General features: G+C 44.5%; 1 protein-coding gene across 2 annotated transcripts in view; it reads left to right on the forward strand.

Moving 5' to 3' along the window:
- Positions 1-12,543, forward strand: part of MED13L (mediator complex subunit 13L) — a 916,648-nt gene that overhangs the window by 725,850 nt on the left and 178,255 nt on the right. For both annotated transcript variants that reach the window (XM_078667133.1, XM_078667134.1), the window contains exon 11: positions 4,651-4,873. In XM_078667133.1, the coding sequence (XP_078523259.1) occupies positions 4,651-4,873 (223 nt within the window). The remainder of the gene's footprint in view (positions 1-4,650; positions 4,874-12,543) is intronic.

The raw sequence follows: 12,543 nt of genomic DNA on the forward strand, positions 1-12,543 counted from the left end.
ATTAGTAATGTGTCCGCTTTAACTATAGCGGCGCGGTTATTTTATTATTTACTTTACGGCACAGTCCGCTTTCACTTTAGCAGCCACACTTAATTATTTAATTTACAGCTCAGACCGCTTTCACTTTAGCGGCTGCGCTGAATTATTTATTTAATTTACAGTGTGACCGCTTTCACTTTAGCGGACGCGCTACAGAATCTTTCTTATGATTTTTTTGTTGTTGCTTTTTTGAAAGCGCCCAATAAGCGCTTTCTCTTTAATGTTGGCCGCGCCCTTTTCTTTAGAAGCTGCTCACTGTAACTTTAATACGGCAAGCAGCGTCTAAAGAAAGGGGCGCGGCTACCATTAAAGTGGTCTTGCATTTGAGGGAGCTAGAGCTATTGGCATTATAAATAATGCCTATAAGTGTTGCTTTTAAAAACACATAAATAAAAGGCTTTGTCTTTTACAATGCCAATAGTTTAAACGCTCGCAAATTGGAGACCGATTGCATTGAAAATACTTGTTATATGACTGACTTTGGGAGTGCATGCACCCTTCTTGAATCCTAGTTATCTTTTTTGATTTCTTGGAGCTCAAATAGTAGCTATTTGAGAATCCTTGATGCTTCCCTCTTACATATGTAATTTCCATGAGACTTTGTAGGCTAGCTAGTTCACTGTTGCCTTTGGGTCCGCCATGTTTGGAAATTAATAGTGCCCAGCAATATCACATTGGACAGAAAAGGGGAAACAAGACTTTCTACTCTTACTTATCCCTGAAAAGTCTCTTTTATTCCTGGGTAAGTTGATTGCTGGTCAATTATCATTTGCCTTCTACATTGTTTTCTTAAGCAATAGACAGTACTACAACCGCACCTCTCCAGTTTACTAAATATTATCTTGGATTTCAATATTGAGTTGAGGTGCCTTCCTAGCTTGTTCTCCTCTCTTCCAAACCTGTTTAAAAAAATACTATAAGACCTCCATGACTGGGGCATGCAATGAGTTCTGTAGTTTTTAATCACCATAGCACTTTACTGTAAGAACTGTAATCTGGTTAAAATGCCTGCCCATCCTAGTAGTTTGTCAGAAAATGTACTAACCTCTGCTACCATCCACAAGGCTCTGGGCTTCCCCAATGATTTAATTAACTCAGTAGGGATACACATACAAGGGTCAAATGAACTGGTCTCTTTGATTGCAGGTCCTTGTTTATTAAGCATTGAATCATTGAGATAGGTACTAAATTAGATTCTTAACATAATACACTGCCACAGGAAACAAGCATTGAAAATGCAATAGGTCTCGCAATAGAAGAGTTTGACCTTTTTCGTTTTGCAAATGGATGAGTGGCGTTGCGTGGATGAGTGGCGTTGCGTGGATGAGTGGCGTTGCGTGGATGAGTGGCGTTGCGTGGATGAGTGGCGTTGCGTGGATGAGTGGCGTTGCGTGGATGAGTGGCGTTGCGTGGATGAGTGGCGTTGCGTGGATGAGTGGCGTTGCGTGGATGAGTGGCGTTGCGTGGATGAGTGGCGTTGCGTGGATGAGTGGCGTTGCGTGTGTGAGTGGCGTTGCGTGTGTGAGTGGCGTTGCGTGTGTGAGTGGCGTTGCGTGTGTGAGTGGCGTTGCGTGTGTGAGTTGCGTTGCGTGTGTGAGTTGCGTGTGTGAGTGGCGTTACCTGATGGATTAGCTTTGCACTTTGTTTAGGGTCACATTTTTTGCACAACTCATGGCAAACATGTCAAGCAATGTTCTTTAACTTAGTGTGCTCTGACCTATCTGTGTATAAATTATTGGAACATATTTAAAAAAAAACATTAAATGTCGAGTGTGATATTTCCATTTACACACAGTGGATTCAGATGTAATATACAGGAAAAATGCTTCCGTCTAGTGGGAAGGCATCTTTTTCGTACATATATCTTTAAGAATATTGCCCATATCTATATCTGCATGTGACCAATAATAGTTTAACACTGAATTTTAGTTATCATTTTTTTTTGTAATTAATGGCATGTATTGAACATGTTTTTAATAACTGATGCCTTAGAGAAATGGTTATTAAAATTATACTTTAAGAATTGCGCAATAATTACGAGAAAACATCCTGTAATTTTCTTACTTCTTTTTTTCAAGGTACACATTTTGTTTGGGTACATTTTATTTTGAAAACCGTCTCCAATCGTGCATCCTTTGTTTTTCATGTAATCAAGAAACATTCTTGTCGAATTGTAAATGGTCACAATGGTTACATTTTGTAAACATGTAGACGTGTTTATATTGGAACCACTGTACGTAAAGCGAACTGTTTTTACTGTACTTCTTGCCTAAGAGTAGTTCCTACTAAAGACTTTGGGCACCAAAAGTGACATATTGCGAGTACGCTGGGATTGGAGGTAGAAGCAACGGATAGGCAAGCGACCTGCTCCTTGAGATTAGTTGATCCGCGCTGTGCCTCGTCAAGAGGACCGCCGAGAACGGCAAAGAAAGCGCCTAAGAAGCCCAATCCGTTAGCTCTTGGTGTGATCCCCGATCCCAAAACAGAGTCAAAGCAGAGGCGCTAGAGCTGTTGCCGGGAGGCAGGCGGGCGAGCAAGTGGGCGGGTGGTAGCCGATAGGAGGAGCAGCCCACTTGTGGTGAGCATGAACTGTCGTGGACTGTGGCTACTAAAAGAGCAGAGCTGAGCTGACCGTGCAGAAGTGCAAGAAGTGTAAAAGAAGACCTGCCAACTTCGCAAACAAGTTTAAAAGGGAAGAGAGAGAAGGGGAGGGGGGAGGAGAAATGCGACACGGCGGGCAGGGGAGGGGGCGGAGCGGGTAAAAAAAAAAAAGACGGAGGGAAGGCAGAGAAGGGGAGGAGAAATGCGACACGGCGGGCAGGGGAGGGGGCGGAGCGGGGAGAGGTGCGACACGGCAGGCAGGGGAGGAGAGTAGGAGGAGGAGGGGGGAGGAGAGCACAATTTATTGAAAAGTTGTTGAAATGCTATTACATTTTTCGATTGGAAAAAAGCTGTGGTGTGGGTGGTGTTACGCATTTGTTCCTTGCTGGTGGTTATTAAAGATGGGAAACGTGTTATTGCCTTCTTTACCGAAAGTGCGGAATGTACGGGTTCGACCTATATGAACGGTCAATGAATAAACAAGAAACATGCTGAATTCTTTCCAGGGATGGTACACAACTAGCCATTTCCAGGATGGGGAAACAGTTGGCGCCTACAAATGAAGATATACACATCACAATTACACTGTCTGTACACATTGTCAGAGAGCATGCACGTTTTGGTACAAGGAGACGCACTTACACTATCCACATGCCTGTGATGGTGAATGCCGGCAGCGTAATCGGCAGCACCACGCAGGCATTTTGGATCCGGGCATCCAGGAGGGATGCTTTGGCAAGGGAGGCCGGGGCCTCCAGGTGTGGCCCTGAGTGTAGCAGGGCAGCTTTGGTGCATCGGCAGCAAGTCCCCAGTGGAAACAAGCTTCTGTGTTCTGCGACACGGCGGGCAGGGGAGGGGGCGGAGCGGGGAGAGGGGAGAGGTGCGACACGGCAGGCAGGGGAGGAGAGTAGGAGGAGGAGGGGGAGGAGAGTAGGGGAGGCACGGCCTAGCGGCCGTGCAATCAAGAAGTGAGGGGGCGGAGCTGGGGGAGGCTGTGAGAGAGAGAGTGGGCAAGGCAGGCGGCTGGGGGCATGTGCACGCGCTTTTAAGCTCAATGCGCATGCGCATTGAGCTTAAATTTCACGGGCACTGCAAGGAATCGCCACGATTCCTTGCAAGTTGGTTAAAGAGTGTTTAAGCCCCCATAGTCTCGCAAGCTCGATGCGCATGCGCATCGACAGGCGAGACCTAAAAAAAATCTTTTAAAGGCTACATATATATTTTACTACACTGAAGAAAAAGGACACTTGTGGGACAATACTAAAAAACGCATTTAACTAGCAGGAACAGAATTTGGCAATTGTTAGGGAAATTTGTGTTTTCATTGGGTTGTTTACTGGTAGCACAGCTTAAATGTGCTTTCCAAATAAGAGGAAAGAGCTAGAGGCACTTCAACCAGAAGATTATGAACAGAGAGATTGAGTACAATATCAAATGTAGGTCTGTAGAGTCCTGGCCACTAGTAAATGCAGTTTTAAGTACCTATCTTACATTAGAGAAAATTGTCTTTGGTTTCAAGGACAAAATATTAAGGAGTTTAAAGCAAAAGAACACTGCACAAAGAATTATATTTAGAATAACCATGCACACAAATTATTTATCTCAGAACGAAGTCTTCACTCCAAGACATTAGTGAACAATTCTGGAAAATGTAATAGTTTTTGACTGAACTTGTTTCTAGAACATAAGAGATTGGCTTCAGCTAATTCAGTGGCCCAGTTGGACCAAAACCAACTATCATTCTTCCTTGTCCTTCTGGGAGCCCAGTACATAAGCAAGTGAAAGTAAAACATTGTCTAATTCTTGCTCTTCCTCTGTCATCCTGATTGGAAGAATGGGATTTTTTATCTAGTAAGGTGTAGAACTGGTAACAATCTGGACAATAAATGAGAGGACCAGATAATAGGGATGGTTTCAAGTATACATAGGTGTACGACTGGCTTTTAGTGTTAATACTTTAATATTTTGTTACTGTTTTAAATTATATTTGCCATTTTTCTTCTGTTTTAGACTTTTGGCGCAACCCAACAAACGGTTTAAAATCTTAGAAGAAAAACGTCCCTCCACACTAGATCCCCAAAGCGACCTAAATCCCTTAATGCTTCTGCAGCCATCCAGAGCGCGAATGGATGACACCAGTGATCCTTACACTTTTGATGAAGACGGCATTAAGTACAGCTTCACTGACAGCAAGAAATACAAACTGGAAATTGATAAAGATCCACATAAAATGGTAAACTTAACTGCTTAGAGCATGAGGGATTGGAACTAGTCCAATGTATATTTGTGTTCGATTTCTTTCTTCTTTATTGACCACATAAGGTGGTAAAGCATTGCTAGAAAGTATTCAACAAATCTATTCTGGTCAATCAATGTGTTTGTATGGTGCCCCAGATTACGGGGGTTTGCACCTTTGAATTGGTAAATATTCAGCTATTTCAGCATCAATACCATGGTAAAATACTCCCTGCATCGCTCAAAACCAAAGCATATCTGAGGCCAACTTTAAATCCATATTTTCATGTTATGGAGCATAATCCTATAACCAGATATCTCTGCTCCTGTTTCAACTAAGTTATTATCCTTGATTGTTAGTCGCATATCAATAAATATTAGTTTTCAGCAGCATGTTATAGAATAAATATACATTTTCTGTCAGGGAATCTTTATCTCATTTAAGGCTTTCCAATATTTGCTTGCTGACTGGGGGAAGTCGAAGTGGAACCTGTTGTTGGAGGAAAAGTGCTCTCTCTGCATCCTTATACTCCAAGCTCTGGCAGGAGTATAACTACTTCTGACTGCAGGTGCCTCACCTTTCACATATCTGCAGATGCCAGGCTGGATTTAGAAGATTTAAACACAATAGCTGCAGCGTGTCTAAAGGTGGTTCTGTGTTACCCTCCATTGACTTTGTTCCGCCCTGTGACGATTGAGTTGCGTATAAGCACCACCCCTGAACGTTGACGTTAGTTTCTTTCTATGCTTTTTTACGAGGATTTAGAGCTTGTGCCCAACTTCTCCCTGGAGTCTTTTATTACACAATTCTTTTAATCTCATTGTGCATAGGAACTCTGTCCCCTTCTTAAACAACCAGGGTAAACCATGTAGGGACTCGCAACCAAATGTCTGTGACAGATTCCCATGAGGTGCGTTTCTGGTGTTTGTGTTTGGCGCACTACTCTTGTTTGCAGCGAGTCTGCCCTTATGAACCTGGATCTGACATTGCCGAACACTGAAAGAAGTCTTTTAAGTCCCTCTGCTGCTTGAAGTTGAGGGCGTTTGCCCATTCCACACTCAAGGATGTTCCCTCTACAGACCCTCATTGTGAGTCAAGTCTTCTGGCAAGTCCGAGTAGAAGCACAAGAAAGACCATGTGGGATTTGTTCCCTATTCACCACTGTTAGCCTGAGAAGTCATGAGGACATTGGGTTACCTCGCAATCTCACTCCCAGTCGCTCACTAAGGAGCCAGTTCAGCAACTGGTCTGAATGCACCCAAGTTTCTGGGTCAATCAGCAACATCACAGAAGATTGAGGCTTTTGGAGAAGCCATATTGTGAATCTTCGACACTCTTCCATCTCCCTCTGGCATAGCTTAGGGACTGCAGCATTCATGGGGGCCTCCATTCTGATCATCACCAGTGGGTATGCCCTAGGTGCAGTCTGTATCTACTCTAGGTACCTCAGGTTCAGCTCTGACTTTGGTGACAACTTACTTTCCGGCACCAAAATCAATGACTGTCCCTGCGAAATTGACGCTGATGCCCCTGGAGGATGACTCTATTCCAGTGGCCCTTTCCTTTCCGCCGACTCCACCTCTGCCTAACCAATTTTGTGTCCCAAAACTGTACCCTACATACCCTTCCCCAGTCTAATCTGACTCAGCTACAACCATGACTTTGATTTGGAGAGGCGCCATGTCCTCAAACAACTGTTTGGTTTGGACTATGATGAGACAACCAGCCTTTCCTGAATTTTACTTTCCTGAATGTTATGTTGATGACAATTTATAAAAGGACTTGCAGGAGGCTAGTGGGTTTGGCTTTTCCCTGGACACTCCGTTGTGTACTCCCCCCTGGACCACTAACGGAAGAGAGTGCCTCCTTTTCCGTGGTAATGAGACCTGTGACGGAGGTCTTCAATTAAAACTGTCAACTATGCAAGTCAAAACCAATGCACTTGGAGAAGTTTGGCAACTGGGACAGATTTAATCAGAACCATTAATTCTATTTAATGAAGCCCTCACTGACACCCTTATGGACACCTGATCTAAACCCTGTTCCTGTCCATCAGTGAATAGGCAGGTTGCCAGATGCCACAGACCGCTGCCAGATGACTAATTTCTTAACACAGCACCCTAATCCAGAAAGTTTGGTGGTGCAGCCTTCCGACAGTAGGATGAAACAAATTATTTTCTCATGACAACTCAAAGTGTGTCAAAACATATTAAGGCATTTGGGAATCAGATGTTTTCCTTGTCCAGTCTACCTCTCAGGTAAAGTCAAGGCCAGCTGCTTGCAGGAGCAATGTAATCATGAGTTATAGCTCCATCATGGGGACATGGTTGGTGAGATCTTGATGTAAGGTTTCTGAGGAATATGGGACTAATTTGGCTCAAAACGTCCATGATGGTCCTGATGCTGCAAAGGACATCATCTGCTCTAGACTTGACCCCACCAACTGTTTGGCAAAGCAGTTGACACTATATGGTGCTTCAGTGGACCGCTTGTATGAGATCCACAGGCATCTCTGGGGACATGCGAGGCTCCCCAGATGACAGGTCTTGTCTGTTTGGCGAGAAGGCTGATTCAGTGTTGGAATGCTTTAAAGAAAGTTGGACCACAGGACTTTCCCTAGGCCTTTCTGTCCCTGTGAGACAATATACTCAATAGTTTTAACCCTCACAACAGGCTCCCCTGTCCTTTCAGGGTCAGAGATAAGAATCAGGCAGGCCACCGGAGGAAACTATCTTCCCCAAACCCCCACCCCTATGGCAACAGATTGAGTTTGCCCTTAGTGGAAAACAACCACCCTCTTGGAGGCACAATCCGATATTTCTAATGAGGCTATGCCCTACAATTCCTTTTCGATTACCCACATCAGAGCATCTTTCAGAGAAGCATCTGTCTATCTTGCTCCAAGAAGTGTAGACTGTTTTGGCCAGAGAACCCATAGAGCAAGTCCTGGCTCAGGAAATAGGAACTGGTTGTTTCTCCTGTTATTTCCTCTGGCCAAAAATGCATGGAGCCTTTTGTCCTATTTTAGATCTCTGCCCTCTGAACAGCTTCTTGCAAAAGCCTAAAATCAAGGTGCTCATGCTGACCCAGGTTGTGTGTGCCCTAAATTAAGGTGACTGGATGGTGGCTTTGGATCTGCAGGACACCTGCTTGTAGTCCCAAAGATTCTATTTGTGGGTCAAGGTGGGCCTCAAGCATTTTCCATTTATCATGCTCCTCTTCAGCCTCACAGTTGCTTCTAAAGTGTTCATGAAGGGGGCGGTGGTGTTTACAGCACACCTTTGGGTAGTGGGTTTTCCAGTTTTCTCCTATCTTGACGAATGGCTGCGTAAGTCGTGGACAACTTCCAAATGAATGTGGACCTCCTGGCATAAATGGGGTTTACGGTCAGTGTGCTAAAGTCACACCTGGCTCCTTTGTAGAGGTTCCCTTTTGATTGGAGACATCCTAGATACATGGCAGTTTCAGGAATTCCCTCCGTCTTGAGTCCAAGACATTTGGGCAATGACCTGCAGTGGTGACTCAACCACAGTTTTATCTGTGGCAGACCCTTCTCTCACCCCTACCCAGAGCTGATAGTGGTGACAGATGCATTACTGCTGTTATAGGGCGGTCACCTTGGAGGGGTGAAGATCAGAAGACTGGTCTCTGGTGGAGTCACTTCTCCACATCAACCTGTTTGACTTGCGGGCCATTCACCTGGCACTGAAAGTCTTCCTATTTTCCATCAAAGGGAGGCTGGTTCAGGTTCTCATGCACCTCATTGTCATGTGGTACAGCAATAGGCAGGGTGAGGTGGTATTCTCTGTCCTGTGCCAGGTAGCACTTGGGAGCGCAAGGGCAGTTCCCTGGCCATGATTCGCCTGGTGAGATCTTTGAATGTCAGGGTGGATGAACTCCCCTTGTATTGCCCGGTAAATCACATTGTGGTTTAACTTCAGAGTGGCACAGGGGATCATCCAGCAATATGCAGAATCCTGGCTAGATCTTTTAGCCACCGCCGCTGAGAACGTGTATTGTCAAAACATTTGCGTGCTGGCGTTTCCAAGAAGGTTCTCTTGCAGACCCATTCTGGCTAGAGTGGAGCACGGGACTCCTGTATGCCTTTCCACCCTGACACTCCAGCCTGAGCTCTAAAGATGATCAGGAACAATTGAGCCCAAGTCATCCTAGAGGCTCCGTATTGGGTAAGGAAAATGTGATACTTGAAGGTGTGAAATGAGCTTCTGTCTTCTGACCAGCCTTTTGCTTCAAGAGAATATCCGCTGTAAGCAGCAGACTGCGCCCTTAAAGAGCCTACGCATTCTGCACCTTCATACTTGGACATTGAGCGGTGGCAATTGACTGCGTTTTATCTTCCTGCCGAGGTTGTGAGTGTCATCCTTGCTGCACGGCACCCCTCCACAAGTCTTTCTATCCTGACTGCTGGAACACATTTTTTAGTTTGTTGTGGCACCTCCAGCCGCAACCCTTTACTGACCAATCTGTTGGTGTGATCTGTGGCCCAGCAAGGACTTTCAGAGGGCACCGTTAAAGGTTATTGTTGGCCCTTATGATCTTTTTACAATACCAGATGTCCTTGTTCAAATGACCTGTTGTGATGAGGTTTCCACACGGTTTGAATAATTTATTCTCCCCCCCCCCCACCCACACACCCTTTGTGATGCCACAGTAGAATATACATTATTTCCTTAACTTTCCTCATGTGCATGCCATTCAAACCTATGCACAGCTGTTCGCTTAAGTCTCATGACTCTGGAGACTGTTTCTAGGTATAGTGGCTCTTCACAAGACTGCATTCTTGGTGCAGCCACCACAAACCACCTTTTTTGCAGACAAAGTGATGCTGAGGACCAAAGTGGCCTTAGAACTTCTTTTCACATTAGTTATCAAAAAGGATGGGGGGAGGATGAGGAAAAACTGGGTTCATCCTCCTCATTAGTATCTAACTTAAAAAAATAGAGAAACCCAGTAGGGGAAGAGCGCTGAATTCTCCACCGCAATGTAATGTTTAGAGACACATAGTTTTTCTTAGAAAACCCTCACCCACCAGGTTTGCCCCTTGGTGGCATGCTTCATCATTGGGGTTCATGCCAATCCACTGCGGATTGAGGTGTGCTACGACCAGGCGAGTACTTAGAGATAACGTTTATGATGAAGACAATGTTGGTGAAGGGAGTGGAAAGTGAGTGTGAACACTGTAAAAATACCTGACTAGTAGGACTCTTACTTTATTCCTGCCTCTAGCCGGTATGTTTAAGATCGGGGAGTTCTGGTTGAGGAAGTAAACTACAATGAGTCTATCTCCTCAAACTGGTTAACATGTTTCGAGCCTTCCACCTTTTGGCTCTTCGTCAGGACCTATAGGAAACCAGTTCCTATTGGTGCCACTCCTTACAGTCCCTTAATGGGAACACAATATTATCTCATACCAAGCATGATTCACATAGCATACATACGATTCATATTAGTGGAACTTGTAACGTCATTCCATATCTGTAACAAGAAAGAAGAGTGGAGAGTTTAAAAACAATTCAGCCATAGGCTGATATACCTTCATCTTTATGTGAACACCCTGCTGTGGAGGTGCTTAAGAAAAATGTAAAATCAGTGATCACTCGGTGTGTAACAAACCATGCTTGGTCCACCTTTTCAAATCTTATACAGTGACCGAAAAACGCCTATATTCAAATGGTGGCACTACATCACAAGACAAAACAAACATTTATACCACATTGCATACATTAAAGACGCCGTATTAGTGCGTCAGGGTCTTGCCGAGGAGGAGGGAGCCTGTTAGTCACACCCTATAACAAGAAAAACGAAACACCTTGTCATTCAGTATTGAATTAATTCAGAGGGAAAAAGGTCCAATTCCTACGAGGAGAAAGTGTCCCCGCTTGGTGATAACAAAATATGTGTCGTGATGCCATCGTAGAGCGCCTACCCCGCTCACTTACTTCATCAGAGGCCGTCCTCGGCCTTTGTGCCTAAATTGATCTCCGGAGACCGCATCTTACTGATGTGAGTCCCGGGGTGGCTATTTCAACAAAACACATTGCGGAATACTTCTGCACACGTGTCCTCCAAGTGAAAAAGACTAGACCGCTCAGTGTCATAGGAATGGTCGCCCATCACGGAACATTGCCTGGGCCATTGGAGTATTTTTGTGTATATACAGTGAATTACCCTGAAGGAAGTGGCCCGTTAGGGTCACCCGGGACCACCTCTCAGCCTTCCATACAAATGAAGAGTCAGTCAGACAGTAGAGAATACAAACCAAATACATTTATTAAAAGTACGCTCGAGTGGAGTCCGGTCTGACCAGCCTCCTTAGGTTGCTGCAAAGGGACTAACTTCAGTCAACATGGCAGTGCATAAAACAAATTTCCAATACCCCTAAAGACTCGCCCAGACTGGAATTTTCTAGTTAGTAGCTGGTGAACAAAGGAGATACAGAAGGATGGGTTACAATCTTGGGACCGGGCACACATTATCTTGCAGCCAAGGTTACTCTGCCTGCTCTTGCCGCTCTTAGCGGTGAGAGCAGGCCTATCTAGTCTGAAAGGTATGCGATAATAAGAACGGTCTATTCATTACCACAGCAAAACTCAACCTTGGTGAAATACACGCACAGGGAATACATTGGCAGCTGATTTTTGTTGAGGCAGACACAAAATGAGACCGAAGTTAGTTACAATCATTGCTCAGAATGGCTGCTAAATACAAAATGGCGCAGTGAATGCTAACATAAGTCGTACAGTGCATAGAGAATTCGGCTAAAGCATTTTTTTCACTCCAACAACCCTGTCGTCTAATTGCCAGTTTTGGAGGTTATTAAGAAACGTACTTGAAACACAAGATTCTAATCAATAAACAAAGTTTCTACTGACAATGAAATTATATATTTATTGTCGTAGACTCGTTTTCTTGTTTTTATGAAAAACAAATATCTTGTTGAACCAAAGGTGGTGTGTTATTCGTATCTTTTTTTGTAGATAAAATCAAAGGTGTTAGTAAAGGACCCTACATACTGATTGTAGTTTGGCTCAAGTGTTGGTTAATGTTCTTTTCACATTAGGCCATCCATCACTCTTCCAACGTTCTTTGCCTCATGTCATCTCTCAACAGAGGAGATGCTCCGTTAGCTGGACCCTAAAAGAGCTTTCCGTTTTTACATCAGTCTCATCTAGGACTCTCAGGTGGAGTTCCCTGGGGCAAACAAAGACAAGGCAGTGCAGAAATGGACTTTGTCAAGGATGATAATTTGGATCAAAATTAGTTACGCACTGGCCAAGAACCAGCCTCTGTAGGGGTTAGGAGCCATTCCACCAAGGCTGCTACCACTGTCTGGCACACAGAGAACCTGTCTTGATATCTCTCAAGCTCTGACATGGGTGTCAGTACGTATGCTCACGAAACATTACCGCCTTGAAAGCCAGATCCGAAAGGAAGTACTTTTCACCTATTTGGTCCGAAGGGACCTTGTGGTTTGAGCCATTCCAAAGATCTACTACTGTGTGAGGTACTGCTTTGGTATCAATTCTGAAGGTCGGGAATCTGCAGTTAGAAGTATTCTTCGGAAGGACAAATTACTTCCTTTTGGTAACACTCTGGTGAATACTCTAACTTCAAAGTCTTCACCCCACTTCCTCCTCCCTGTTCTG

Source organism: Lissotriton helveticus, chromosome 11 (genome assembly GCF_964261635.1).
Source record: "Lissotriton helveticus chromosome 11, aLisHel1.1, whole genome shotgun sequence".
NCBI lineage: Eukaryota > Metazoa > Chordata > Amphibia > Caudata > Salamandridae > Lissotriton > Lissotriton helveticus.